The 15220-nt window shown below is 32.1% G+C and overlaps 2 protein-coding genes across 2 annotated transcripts; both read left to right on the top strand.

The window, feature by feature from the left end:
• The first annotated feature begins 2028 nt into the window (after positions 1-2028).
• LOC134710837 (uncharacterized) lies at positions 2029-10850 on the top strand. Its single transcript, XM_063571240.1, has 8 exons — positions 2029-2288; positions 4958-5098; positions 6485-6620; positions 7352-7513; positions 9117-9271; positions 9404-9565; positions 10329-10369; positions 10687-10850. Exons 1-8 carry the CDS (start codon positions 2041-2043, stop codon positions 10848-10850), a joined length of 1209 nt encoding a protein of 402 aa, XP_063427310.1. The 5' UTR covers positions 2029-2040.
• A 278-nt stretch (positions 10851-11128) lies between these two features.
• LOC134709490 (salivary glue protein Sgs-3-like) lies at positions 11129-12686 on the top strand. Its single transcript, XM_063569648.1, has 2 exons — positions 11129-11517; positions 12452-12686. The coding sequence occupies exons 1-2, from the start codon at positions 11142-11144 to the stop codon at positions 12676-12678; spliced, it is 603 nt and encodes a 200-aa protein (XP_063425718.1). The 5' UTR covers positions 11129-11141; the 3' UTR covers positions 12679-12686.
• Positions 12687-15220: the final 2534 nt, after the last annotated feature.

Consider the following 15220-nt stretch of genomic DNA (forward strand, 5'->3'; position numbering starts at 1 on the left):
AGACAACACAATTGGTATAGCACAAATAATATGTTTTAAATATAACATAGAGCTTTACAGAACCAGAAAATAGTATGATCACTTCCTAAAACAAAATTGAAGACTAAAATTGTAGTTGATGCTGAAGTAACACGTTTCCGATATTCTGTTCATATTGTTTTGCTATTCTTAATATACTTGTACTTCTGATTATAGTGTGTTTTTTTTCCGTTTTAAACTTCTATTTAAATAGCGAATCGAATCATCGTGAACTAAAAAAAAGGATCTATATCCGTATTAAGTCATAAATAGCTCATTGTTGAAAGCCGTCATTATAATCATTATTAATGGCATACAATCATAAAACGATGCATTTGCGACCTTAATAAATTATCAGGGTTTACACGTTGTTGAATGTTTTTCTCAGTAAGCAAAGTTGAACTTAAATACTGCAACTGCAAATATGTTGTCTAAAGCGATTTTTAACCAGCTGCTTTTGCCGTCAGAGATAGGGTTCTGTAGTAGCGAGCACTATTCACCTGTGATTTCTAAATTTAGAGCCGTCTTTTATTTTCTTGTTTAAGTTGGTTGTAACTCTGGTGGTATCAATACTATGCCGATGTATTGTGTTTTACTTCAATGAAACAATCTTAAGATATCTAAAGAGGGAGATGTGTGTGCGCTAGAAATATAGTTCCATCACGAATTGTGCATGTACCGAAATTAGGCAACCTCGACCACGTTATTGTTCATTGTTGTTTGTCTAATGTTCTCCGCAATATCTTTGATGATTCATGCTATCCTTTTGGTGTATAATCATAAAAAAATGTTTTTTAGAAATGTATATACAACTTGAACTCATTAATTTTGCCGCAGTGTTTTAATATTTTAATTACAAAAGACATGATTACGCCTTTTTTTTTTAACTTTTAGTATTACAATGGTTTGATAATGAGTTCTGGGAATAGGAAGCGAATCATTTTTTGAAAATATATGAAAATCACCAGTAGAACTTGTACCCAAAAATCATAAAAGTCTGATTATCATATTTTTTTAACGTATTTTTCAGCCTGATATGCATCTTGCAAAAAGAAAGAAAGAAAAAAATAACCAGGACTTTTTTTGTTTTTGTTTGTTTCTATCTAGTGCAAAAGCTATGTCAAATTTAAATCCTTTATATATTTGAAAATGTTCATTAGAAATTAGGTCACAAGTCAGGTATCTAGGGCAGACATTTCCGTACATGTATTTTTTGAAATTCTACTGAATTTTTTTTTAGATTTTCAAATTGCAATAAATTTTCGTTTGAGATAGGAAATTAACTGCATAGACTGACAGGAAATTTAATCTAAAACCTCTCTCTCCAGCTGAGACATTAAGGCAACGAGCCACCTATGCCACCATAAAATTATATTAACACTTATGAAAATGAATCAAGTCCTTGCTAAGCACATGACATATAGCCTTATAATGTTTTTTATGTACAGTATTTTCTACTGATATTTTGTTTCAACTGGTAAAAAGTATCAAAAATCGACACAAAAACTGTTAGTGAAGGTAATTGAAATACTACATTACAAAGTTATTATTTGATCCTTGAAATATATGATTTCGTTCCAGAAAAAACCCAAATGAACATTCGATGGAGACTTTTTGTCTGAGAGTAGACCATTTACTATTTCAGCACAAGGAATAACATCATCACCCCAGTAGTCAGCACTTCTGTGTTGACTTGAATTATCATTGATATGGTCATAATTATAAATTAACTGTTAACAAAACTTTGAAATTTTGAAGTACTAAGGTTTTTCTACCTCATGAATAGATTACCTTAGCTGTATTTGGCATTCAATTTCAGTTTTTGGTCCTCTGTACTCCTCAACTTCGTACTTTATTTGGTTTTTGAACCTTTTTTTATTCGGGAGTCACTGATGAGTCTTTTGTAGACGAAACAAGATTTTTTTTTTCAATCTGGTATCTATGATGATTTTATTTATTAAAATAGTCAATTATCCTATCAAAGTTGTACTATAAATATTGTAGATTGAATTCACATTTAAAATGGGATGGACTTTCGGAAGTGGACCAGGATGTTCTAATAGTAAGATTGGACAGTTTGTTAACGATACATTTATAGGTGATAAAATCTGGAAATGTGATCAAGGTTGTAATGTGGCAAAGAAGCCAGTCGGTACTGTTTTCTATTATTGTACCGGCGCCAATGAAGTAGGTAGTGATGCTGAAAAATGGGAACAAGGAGAAAGTCGTTTTCAAGAGACATTCATTGGAAATGGACCTTTTATTATAAGGTATGTATGAAAAACAAAAGATGTAAAGTAAATCATTGTAAGTTAACATAAAAAATAGAAACAAAAAGATGTCAATGAATTCGGGAGTGAAAGGTATAATATAAGCATGCAAAAAAATTTAGCGAAAGACTAATAGTTATCAAAGGTACCAGGATTATAATTTAGTACGCCAGACTCACGTTACGTCTACATAAGACACATCCGTGACGCTCATTATAAAAATATTTTTAAAGCCAAACATGTACAAAGTAGAAGAGCATTGAGGATCTAAAATTCAAAAAAGTTGTGCCAAATACGGCTAAGGTAATATATGCCTGGGATAAGAAAATCCTTACTTTTTCGAAAATTCAAAGTTTTGTAAACAGGAAATTTATAAAAATGGCCACATTATTGATATTCATGTCAACACTAAATCAAGCCCAATGAAGGTACGATACAAGTGAGAAAACTAATAAATGTCAGAATCATGAACGAGTACAGCTAAAAGTGGTTGAATTAACCGACTAAGAAAGGCTACGCACCTTAGAGAATTGAGTCAATCGATAGAGCTCAAGACGTTACGATGAAAAGTGATCTGCTAAAAGAGCATATCATTTGGCTAGTTTCCAAATGGGAAGATTAAAAAATGCCATAAAACTAATATAACGTAATCCCCTAGACAAACATAAACTTGAAATAAACACTTCTTGGAATTAAAACCAAAAGTGTGGTGTTTAGCTTGTACCTATAATACAGGCATGGAAAGTTATGGATCATTGGACTATGAGTATTTAATGAACATTGAACGTGTTCAGATTTTTTTTGATGTAATCCCCTTCAGAACTAAATATGATTTCCGGAATTTAAGAATGTGATGATGACTTACATATTGAATAAGCATTTCGTTCCAGTTGACCAAATTTTCAAAGAATAACGATTCTTGGAATTGTTCTTGGTGATTTTTAATTTATTTTGCTATTCTGCTGATTTGCAAATAAACAATGAACAATGTATGGTCGTTAAACGAGGGGCGAACGATACAAGAGGGACAGTCAAACTTATAGATCGAGAATAAACTGACAAAGCCATGACTCAAAATGAAAAAGTCAAACAGATAAATAATAGTACACATGACATTGCATAGAAAACTAAAGACTAAGCAACACGAACCCCACAAAAAAATGGAGGTGATATGTGGTGCTCCCGGAGGGTAAGCAGATCCTGCTTCGCATGTATCAATGTTTCGTCTGTATTTTGTCTAGACGTAGACAAATTAACCATCGATATGTCCTCTGAAGACTGCCTGCAGCATATAACTTAATATAAACATAAATATAAATAAAGACAACAGAAGAATACCATTATTCGAAAGACAAAAAATTGATTGAAAAAAACAAATCAAGGATACAAACTAAAACCGAGGGAAACACACCAACTATAAAAGGAAAACAAAGGAAGAATAAGTACACGGAAGTGCCAACATATATTTAAAAAATATGGTGAGTTGAACCTGGTTTTATTGTTAGCCAAACAACAATTAAAACACTACATGACAGAAATATAGTACAAACAAACGAAAGAACACTCGACAACACTAGCAAACTGCTGAACAACAACGAACATTTTCCATCAACGATAAAAGCACAGCAAATCAAAACAATTACACACTGTTATAAAAAAATGTAGAGCCCACATGCAATTGGATTTTTCCAGGTCTATATAATTTCATATTGTACGTTTAAAATATATTCGTCAACGTTATTACTCGTATGAGAATGATTTATTTAGTGTGGGTTCAATCAGTCAATCAAAGGGTTCATTTTACACTTTCAATGATGACATTCTTTTCCTTTTATTAGTTGAAACGTTACCCATCTCCAGCTAAGAAGTCAAATTAAAAGTCACATTAATATGGATTCAAAGAGGTCGAATTATTCACTTGCAAGTGAATAATTTATCAGCGATGTTCCTTACATCCATGGAACAAACTGGTTGCCTCAAATCGAATTATTATTTCACTATCTGAAATTTTGAACTAAAAAATAACATTTTATTGTATATCTCGTAGCTAAGAAATGCCCCCTTTAATCTATTTCAAGATTGGATGTGCCTTTTTTCTTTTGATTGACTATTCGCAATAATGTTGAAGGTGGATACTTTTAAGGCGTTTAATTTTTTAACACATCAATCTCTATATTTGTTTTATTTTCTTAAACAAAATAGTTTCAGATGTGTAAGCAGATATTGCTCTATCCGTGTTGCAAAAAAATAAAATCAAACAGAAACCTCGACAGAAACATGCGATTTCATTAATGAAATAAAAAAAATCTCTCAACTTGAGGTCACTCTTCAATTTGCTTATAAAAAAACATTTAAATTTTAGTTAAAATGTAATGTGTGCTCAATAGACCTTCTTGTTTTGGCAACTCAAGTTCAGTTAATAACTTACATAACATAGTTAACATAGTTTTATAAACACTAAAATGTTATATTAATTACAACTAAACTTAAATGACCGCAATTTTATTTGAACTCTTGGATGTTAGAACTCCACATCTCTTTTGAATGATATTTGTTAAAAAAAACCTAAAAATACATTTAACATGGATGCAACTTACATTATGTAGTACCATGATAATTCAAAGAGGTGATCGAATGAAAAATATTCACTTGCAATTATTTATTTGCAGTTATACTGGAGCGATGTGGATGAATTTAGATTTTGGTAATCCAAATGGATGGAATCTTCAAACAACAATAGATCTCAGAGTTAGAGACGATATAAACTCTACAAATTCCAGTCCAATAACTGCCAGTAAACCACTATATACGTACGTATCCAAATTGAGAATAAGAATTTTGAAAGTGGTGTCCTGCCCTCAACTCTGAAGTAAAGTTGAGAATTGAAATGTGGAATGTGTCAAAGAGACAACAACGCGATCATAGAACAGACAACAGCAGAAAGGGCACCAATAGGTATTCAATGCTGACGTTGCTGTTAATAACAAAGTCAATTTAGGACTTTCTTTGAGGTATTATAGTGTCTGGAAGACTCAAATGATGATCCGCAGATGCAAAATGATTACCAAATATACAAAGTTTAGCACTAAGGGCACATTTGTTTAAGCTTCACTGTAGGAGGAGTTATCCGAAAACATTACGCACCTTTTATGTCATTTAATACTCCACAAAAAAATACAAAAGTTCATCTATCTCACAAAAAAGAATTACCAATAACTTAAACAATCAATCTTTATTATTGTATCTTTATTTCTCGATAAACCCAATTACATAACTTTGAAGTTAAGTATGATAAATGAAACCCATAGCTGGTCGTAGATGAATTTGACTATGATTTTTATGTTACTTTAAGTCATAGATACAAGAAGATGTGGTATGGGTGCCAATGAGACAACTGGTTATCCAAGTCCGATTTGTAAAAGTACACCATTATAGGTCTTCAACACGGAGCCTTGGTTCACACTAAACATCAAATTATAAAGGGCACACAATGGCCAATTTAAACAAGAAAACCAACGGAATATATAAACAGAAAAAAACCACTAATGAATCACATCAACAAACTGCCACGACTAAGAACAGTGCAAACAAATTCAGCGGGTTTAAAAGATTTAATAGGTTATATCAATTAACATAAAATACCTATCCTTCGTTGTTTTTCAAATTGTTAGGTTAGAACGTTCTTGATACAGATATATATATATATATATATATATATACAACTCGTCTAAACATCAACCCATCAATGTTAGATCTGTAAATTTGCTTTCGCAAATTTTTGGTTCTTCCCTCGCCGGGATTCGAACCCATGCTACTGTGATATCGTGACACCAAATCGCCTGCACTGCAGCCGTCCCGCTAGAACATATATATATATATATAGAAAAGTGTTTCGGACACAGCAACTTTACAAAGTGTTATGTTCGCTTGGTTCTACAGGAATTCGATCAAACATTGAGGAGACAAAAAGATATAAAAAAAACCAACAAGATTGACATTTACAGTGATCGCTCGCAAAAAATTGGCACAGTAATATTTGGCATACTTGCATATATAAAGACGAAGAGGTTCAATTCCTGAATTCAATAAAAACAAATGAATATATTGTGTCAGCTTGTGCCACAAAATACGAAATACATTACCGACAAAAATATTTAAAACATGTTTATGATACTTTTGTTATTTCTTATTTGAAGATTACAGTTTTCTTGTTACCACGAGCTGAAACTTCCAATGTATGATCCCGATGGTGATCTGGTTAAATGTAGATGGGCCATTGGTAGAGAATGTGAAAGTGTGTGTCATGCCTTGCCATCTTCGAGTCTAGACGAGGTAAGTTAAAATCTGAATGCTTTGATCTGCATCGACATTTGAATGATTGCAAAGTGCAATTGTTGTTTTTATAAAACATGGTTTTAAAAGAGCGACCAATGATAACAAATGGAATTTTTTTCTAGTTAAATCGAAAATAAACTGATAACGCCATGGCTAATAAAGTCCAACAGACAAACAACAGTACACACGACACATAATAGAAAACTAAAACGTGAACGCACGAACCTCACAAAATATAAGGGCAATATCAAATGCTCTGTAAAGGTAAGCATATCCTGATCTTTTAGTGGAAAAGGTCATGCTGCTCATGCAAGTACAACCCTGGTCATAGGATCGGCATTTTTTGCAAGACTGAAAAGAATGCAGATAAATACTTTGTTCATTTTGTAATTATGTTCAAATTGCACAATAAAGTTTAATTACTGGTTACGTATCTTTATTGACACGTGTTTTCGTAAATATATTGAAATATGTGGATAAGAAAATTAAGATATGATTTTTCTGCAACAGGATTTATGTTTTAAAAAGTCTAAGTTTATCAATTTGGAAATAATACTTTATAGAATTGTTGGACAAAGAAATTTCCCCAAAACCTATATCCCGAGTCTACAATGTGAATAGGAATGATATAGGTCTAGGTAGAGAGCAAACTAGATGTGTTCATTACTAGAGACCTTTACTCATTTGAATGTCATTAAGTAAATGCAGTTTTGTGTTTTCAAATTCAGGACACTTGCACGTTAAAGTTCAACACTTCTACTGGAAGTAACTACATAAATGACGGTTGGTATGCTGTAGCACTCACGATTGAGGACTTTCCTACGAAAACGATACACGTTGGCAATGAACAATTCAATGAGACAAAACCTATGTCAACAGTTCCATTACAGGTAAAACTAAAACATCAAACGTCTACAATAGATACGACAACATGATGGAATGTGATTATTTTGAAGTTCATTAAAACTTTTTGAAACCATTTTGGGTATATCACTTACGCTTCATAAATGTTTTCAAAGAGCATCTTAACAGATGTACAGAAGCATATATTGAAACTTATATATATAATTTATAAATCATTGTTTAAAAGGGCAATACCTGAAAAATTCATCCTCACTAATTTATCTCAAATTCTCCTATTCGACTAATTACATACTGAAACGTTTATCCAAATCAAAATATTCTAAAATAAAAAGTTGATGATGCGTTAACCCAATATAATGTATCATCATTTCTTGTGTATTTTAGTCTAGACGCCATCTATATAACCATCAAGATCGCCTTCCAAGACTAATGACGGTCACACAACCTTATATCAACATAACCGTTAATATAAATAGATAACAGATTCGTGAAATTGGATTTTTCTGCTTGATTTCATCGTATAGATGTAAACAATATGTAAATATTCATTTTTTCCAGTATAAAAAAAAGGTTTTTGCAGATTGAATCAGTCATTTAAATGGTTCACCCTTGTTTGTTTCATTGTCAACATTCTTTTTATCTTCAAAGCTTAACATGCCTAGCACATGGGTTATCCATCTCCAGTTAAAAGGTTCAATTGCAGTTCACAATGAAGTCGAATTAAACCCTTGCAAGTGAATTATTCCTCAGCGATGTGTCTTCGCCTATTTTTATCCAAACTGGCTGCGAATTATAATTTCACTATTTCAATTTTATTAATCATTGAACAAAAAGTAAATTATTTTATCTATATCTTGTAGTTGATGCCTCGTAAAAGGTTTAAACAGCACAAACATGAACGGATTTTTTCTTTTTTTTTGGAGAATCAACATTTACATTTACGTATAATAAATGTGACAATTATATAAAATGCATTGTTCATAGTTTTAAAGCAAGTGTTAAACAAATACAATTCCTTCAAATTGGTTTCCGAAATAGTTGTCAAAGAGTTCTCATTAATCTGATTTTGAAAAGTTTCAACAGCTATGATTTTATTCTTTTGTAAGATTTTTGAAAATTCTTTGTCATTTTAGATACAATTGACTACTTTCTTTAAATAAGTAAACCTATACAATAATTCTCTTTTTTAAAACTTTAACCATCTACCCTGTAACTGTTTCTCTGTATAATTGTTATGTACTGTTTCAATTCAGAAATGTGAAATTCAGCATTTAAATAATAACAAGAGAGGCAATGCGATAATCATATAAACTGCATATAGTTTTTAAGTGAAAGTTAAACGTATAATTTTTCACATTGTCTTCCGAAAGTTTTCATCCTGATAGTTCTCTATTAATCTTATGTGAAAACAAAATGTTTTATTTTCAGCAGCTAGGGTTTTTTTTTTGTGATGTTTTTCTGAATTGTTTACATTAAATTAAGGTGCAATTTCATAGATAAGTAAACATAATAAATAGGTTATTTTATTTATAACTTTGGCATCTCCTCTGTAATCGTGTCTATACATTCGCTGAATTAGTGTACTGTACTTTTTTCATGCAATCATGTGATGTTATTTTTCCTTTTCAGTTTCTTATTCATCTGGTGGGGAAAAATTCACCGTGCAATTGGAAACCAGAATTTGTCTCGCCTACTCCTCTTGCGGGAACAAAAATCAGCATATCGGCTGGGAAATCATTTACACAGAAGATATACGCAGCAAACTTGGCAAATAAAAAAGAAACGTAAGACTAAATAAAAAATGGTTATTCATTGATGAAAATATAACGTATAGTTGGGAAGGATTTTCAAGTAAACGACTATTCGTCTTGTATGTATATTATTGTGTTTTATTAAACTTTTTTAAATTTTTGCAGCGTGACCAAACTTAGTCTAACCAGGCCTGCAGGAATGGTTTTGAAAGGTCCGACAAACGTTCCAAAAAGAGCTGGAGTCGTTTTCTGGGAATTGTCATGGACACCGACAGTAAATGACAAAGGGAATCACATTGTATGTGGCATGGCTGAAGACAGCACAGGGTAAAATCTCAAAAATGTATAAATAACTTTCACTAAAATCATATGAGACCGATCGCAAATAATATTGATTGCTATTGACTTAAATGACTTTGTAATTATTATGAGCATATGATGTAATTGCCTTTCCAAATAATAGAGCCTGTAATCTAGTAGTAGTCCTTAGATGATGTTTGTAATTTTTTTTATGTTTATTGTTATGTTATTAATCAGGCTGCCTTTTTGTTATGCCAGTGATTTCTCATTGTTGACGGTCGTTTAGTGACTTATTGTTGGTTAGATTAGTTTCATTTTGGAATCTTTTGAAGAGTTGTCTCATTTACAATCCAATCACATTACAGTGACCCATCTATTATGACATCAAAACGTTAGAAAGAAAACAGTGGCTTGCTTTTTTTAAATGACCACGCGTCTAAGTGACGCAAACATGTTAAAAAAGAGACATCATTTGCATACACAACGGCAGTGGTTAGATATGAACGAATTTCATCTGACATATTAGATAAAACAAAGAAAGTAATTATTCGATATCAAGGAAATTGAATAAAGATAAAGAGATATTTTAAATAAAAATTCATTATCAACTTGTTTGTATTATAATAACTAATATAGCTTGATATGCCTATTGTTAAACAATAAATGTTCAAGTTTAAACATAACCGTCATCTGAACACGCGTCACAGGTTTTATTGGACAATTGCAAGCTGCCGTTTACTTAAAAATGTTTTGACAACTTGAATAATATTTTTCTTTTTTTCAAACTTAGGCATACAAGTGACATGAGATGCATAACACTGATAGCCTGGGGTAAGTATCACTATAAAATAACGCTAATGATTTTTTTAAAAGTTGTCTCATAAAGTCATTTTGAATTAAACCAATATTTGCATGTACCGGGATTATAACTATGTTCGCCAGACGCTCATTTCGTCTACGAAAGACTCATCAGTGACGCTCGAATAAAAAAAGTTTAAACGTTCAAGATCGCTTAGGACTTAAAATAGCTATACGTGTTTCAAATAAAACGTAACGGATATCATATACTATTCAATGTTCTTTTGTATATCAGAAGTGCAATGCTATTTGTAGGTTCATTTATATTTATTTTGTTTCTCTTGATTCAGATGCAACAGATCCTTGCAACCCAAACCCGTGCAATAAAAATCAATCGTGTTCAAGAATTGGGTCATCATTAAAAATAGAATGTGTTTGTCCGAAGAAGACGAGATTGATTGGACAAGTATGCATCGCAGGTAATGAGTTTTTCAATAAAAAAATAAAAAAGTAAAAGGTAAAGACTAAAAACACTAACTAAAGTCTAACTGAAGTTATAGCTTGTTTTAAAAACTAACCATCCTTGTCGAATAGAATTTAGCACAGACTATCAAACATCTGTTACTATCGTAGAAATCTCTAAACCACAAATTAAAAAAATAAAAGTTAATGATGCAGAAACTGTCTTTAGTTTTCTAATTCCCGTTTAGAGAATATATTGTTTAAGAAATGTACAATGACCCATAAAACACAAATACAATAGTATTTTTTATGCTCAGTTTCAGATATACCAACAACTATCCCTATGATAACCACGCCTATGACAACTTCTAAGACCACGACCATGCCGTCGATAATATCAACTACTCAGCCGACTACAACCAGGCCAACAACGACCACAACTGTTGTAACGAATTCCACAACCATGCCAACGACCACCAAAACTACTAAAATGACCTCCACAACCACTCAACGGAGTACGACTACGCTAGCTTCAAAAACGTCGACAACTACAAAGAGTAGAAAGTATCCACAGACAACAACACAAAAGACCACATCACATATGAGATCAACAAATATAATGAAACAGGTTGCGACGGTCGTAAATGTATTTACGAAAGTTATAAAAGCAACTTCATCATCCATACAAATACCGTCAACAATAAGTACATCACAAAATGGTAAATCTATAAGGTTTATTTGGGAGATGGGTTTTGTTTTTTCTCAATGTATTTATAACTTTGAACACCTGTATACTACTGTTGTTTTCATTTAGTGAATCATTCGGATACAATAATTGTTTCATTTAGGACTTTGTTTTGTTATAACTTTGTTTTATCGGCAGCGCTGTATGTTCATTTGTCAATCATATGTTTTTAAATAATATTGTAGATTTTGGCTAATTGTAATCATCGTTGTTAGAACTGATTATAGGCGTTTACCACATTCTTATGTATTGTGTTTGAATGTGAATATGGTATCTTGCGCCTCTCTATGGATGTTGATTGGATGTGCAGGGTATTTTGATACACAGGGAGTCATATCACTGACATTGATGTTTTTGTAAATGTTGCTAACGGGCTATTTCATGCCTCCCATGTACACTATAAAACAGTATTTTATGCTGTGTGTTTACCTGTATACCTGGATAGTGGATAGTTGTCTCATTGGCAATCATACCACATCTTCTTTTTTATATGATGTAAAATGTTAGAAAAAAAATACATGTGTCAGTTTGCCGAGGTACTAGACCGAACAAGTACTTTTCAAAAAAATGCTGGCTTGAAAATGCATGTATGAATCTTAAATATAATTGGCTGTATTATAAGAATTTACCCGCCATAATACCATGGAAAAAGGACCGTCAACTTGTCTTAAAATGCAAGGTTAAACTTTGTCATAAAACGTAAGGTTCAATTTCAGAAAATGTTATGTAGTATAAATAGTATTACTGAATATGTATTCCTGATTTATTTATTCAATTTTATGCTCAAATAGTTAGTAAGAAAAATGGAAAAAAAAAGAAATATAGTTTCTTTAACACAAAAGGCTAGGCCTACTCTATGTTTTAAATCTGTCATTTTAAATTTTAACAGGTTTTTTTCATTTTTATAGGTGATTCTGTAAAACTGAGTAAAACGTCCAATGTACACAAGAAAACCTCAGGACATATCTGCTTCAAATCAGAACCAGTAATTTTATTAACAACATTCTTTTCTATTTTACTGTTTGCATTGGGAGCAGTTGGTGGAATATTGGGATATAAGGTGATCAAAACGAAAAATCAACTCAAAGTTATGGATTCATCAAACGAAAGTTTTAACATAAATTCTGAAAAATGAAATAATTTCAAATTTAGTATCGATTATAGCTGTATAATGTTTCTTTCTAAAACCAAATATGTTTTAGGCTTTGAAACGTTTTTTGTTGTTGTTGTTTTTGTTATGTAAAACGAAACACTGAAGGGTAGACGAAATCCTGACTTTTAAAGACTGAACTTGGTTAGCTCTTTGGTAAATACGTTCAGCATGGTCAATAACTCATTCAATAAATGATGGTCGATAAATCATTATGTGAATTTGAAGCTACATCGCGGACAACTAGATTATTTATATGAAAATAACGAACGTTCAATCATTTTCCGTTTTTGAAGTTACAAAACATTTGCTGGAGACCTCGACGTTAAAACATGATACACTTTCATCGTAAACACGACAGCTTTGAAATGTTGTTTTGAACAATATGATGTACATCTGAATAATAATGCGTATAAAAAACAAGTAGTAAATATATCAAAATGAGTCCATCGAAGATCTACCATTAATACAAAATTATCTTAATAACAAAAAAATATGTGACAATGCTTTCGAAATTCTTTACTTGTTTCTGGGTAAACCTAGATGTTGAAGATTTCAACCCAAACGTTGTTGTCTCGATTATTGGTGCTCGCAGTTACAGTAAGGGAATTTCGTTCTAAACTATCACATCGACTTCTGCACCTGATAATAGATTTCATACAGCAACTTCATAAGTAACAGAGGAACGAAAGATAGCAGAGGGACAATCAAACTCATAACTCGACAACGCCATGGTTAAACACGAAAAAGACAAACAGACAAACAATAGTACACATGACACAACATAGAAAACTAAAGCATAGGCAAAACGAACCTCACCAAAATCTCAGGTGATCCTGCTCCCCATGTGAAACCCGTCGTATTACTCCATGTTATAACAAATCCGATAAATAGTCTAATTCGGTAGGTCACATTCATGAGAGAGAAGGGGATTGTGGTTACGACGTAAGGAACATATCCGATATCATCTGTGAAACGGTTATTCCATAACGGTCAACCAGCTCGTGATGGCGTCCGTAAAATTTACGAAGGGATGATTTCAACTTTCCCTGTGGAACTCTTGGTTTAATAGTGAGCAGCAACAAACTATCAATAAAAGCATGAAAGGAAATACAAGCACGGGAATATCGTATCAATTGGGAGATATATGGTCCGAGTACACAGTTATCGTCCTTCACGAATATAGTCCTTAGTGTGGACATTGTGTTACTTGCCAATTTTCGTTATACCCCTTCCAAATTTATTTCGCCATGTTTCATTTCTCATATAGCAAGTAGGGGGTGAAATGATACTGTAATAAAAAATTGGGTCATAAATATAAATGTGAAGTAGTGATTAGGTCCAATTGAAAAAGGTAAAAAATTAGCACTTCGGACGCTATCTAAAGATTTCAAGACCCCCTTAACATAAAATTGTCCATATTTTGAGTGAGAGCTGATGAAGTTTTCTTTAATTTGTCCCAAAAGTAGTACAACACACTGTAAAAATATTGCTAAGAAAGCGCAGGTGGTTTTTTTTTTTTTTTCATTTTTGTCTTAACGAAATAACTGTGTACTCGGACCTAAATATATACCCCGTGTGCAGGTGCTGCTGAAATATTGCTACTGAAATTGGAATTTTCACGATTGGAAAGCTGAAACCATCTCTTTTGTCGAAATTTTTTGTTTTCAACCGAACCTCATTGTCAATTTCTAGATGTTAGTCAAGATATGAGGTCGACCTAACTGTATCTGTTGTATCTTTTATCTCTAGTTCAATGGGATAGATACGTTCAAAATAGTCACCATTTTTTTAATTATTTAGCGGGATATCATCTATATAGCGGAAAGTAAATTAAAGGATGTTGCTTACTTCTTATCTTTCTTCCTAAGGAGTTTCTGTATAAATTCAGCCTCATAATTATAAAGAGTTGAGTCGGCAAAAAGAGGGGCACAATTATTTCCCATTGGAATACCGACAGTCTGTTGAAAAACGTGTCCTTCTAACGTAAAAACTGTGTTGTCAATCAAGAAGTCAAGCATCTCCATAAAGTCAGATTCAGATAATTTTTTGTTTGTATCAGAGTGATCCTTTACAAAGTATGATTTATCCCTCATGAGGACAAGATACTTTTACGTTGGCCATTTTTTTTTTATGAAACAAAGCAATACATATATATATAATATATGAAGACACGATGTATACTGAACGATTTTAAAAACGCAACACTCATTTTGTTGATTTTTTTTTACCAAATCTTGTTTGATTTTCTTACAACTACTTTTCATGCTTATCATACTTCTTTCTCCTTACAAAAAACTAAAATCTAATTAACCTGTGGTTAATTGACCATACCGAATTTTGAAGTCGCACGAATTTATTAAAGCGAAATTTTGGACCCATGAAAGATTGTTTCATTTTTTTTTGCCTTGTGAAACAGTTCTTGCAATCCTTTGCCTCACTTAAATCAGTTTCAAAAGAGGGACGAAAGATACCAAAGGGACAGTAAAAAAATGTTGCATCTCCATTTTGCCAAGAATGAGAAATA

The sequence above is a fragment of the Mytilus trossulus genome, chromosome 3 (genome assembly GCF_036588685.1).
Source record: "Mytilus trossulus isolate FHL-02 chromosome 3, PNRI_Mtr1.1.1.hap1, whole genome shotgun sequence".
NCBI classification, from domain to species: domain Eukaryota; kingdom Metazoa; phylum Mollusca; class Bivalvia; order Mytilida; family Mytilidae; genus Mytilus; species Mytilus trossulus.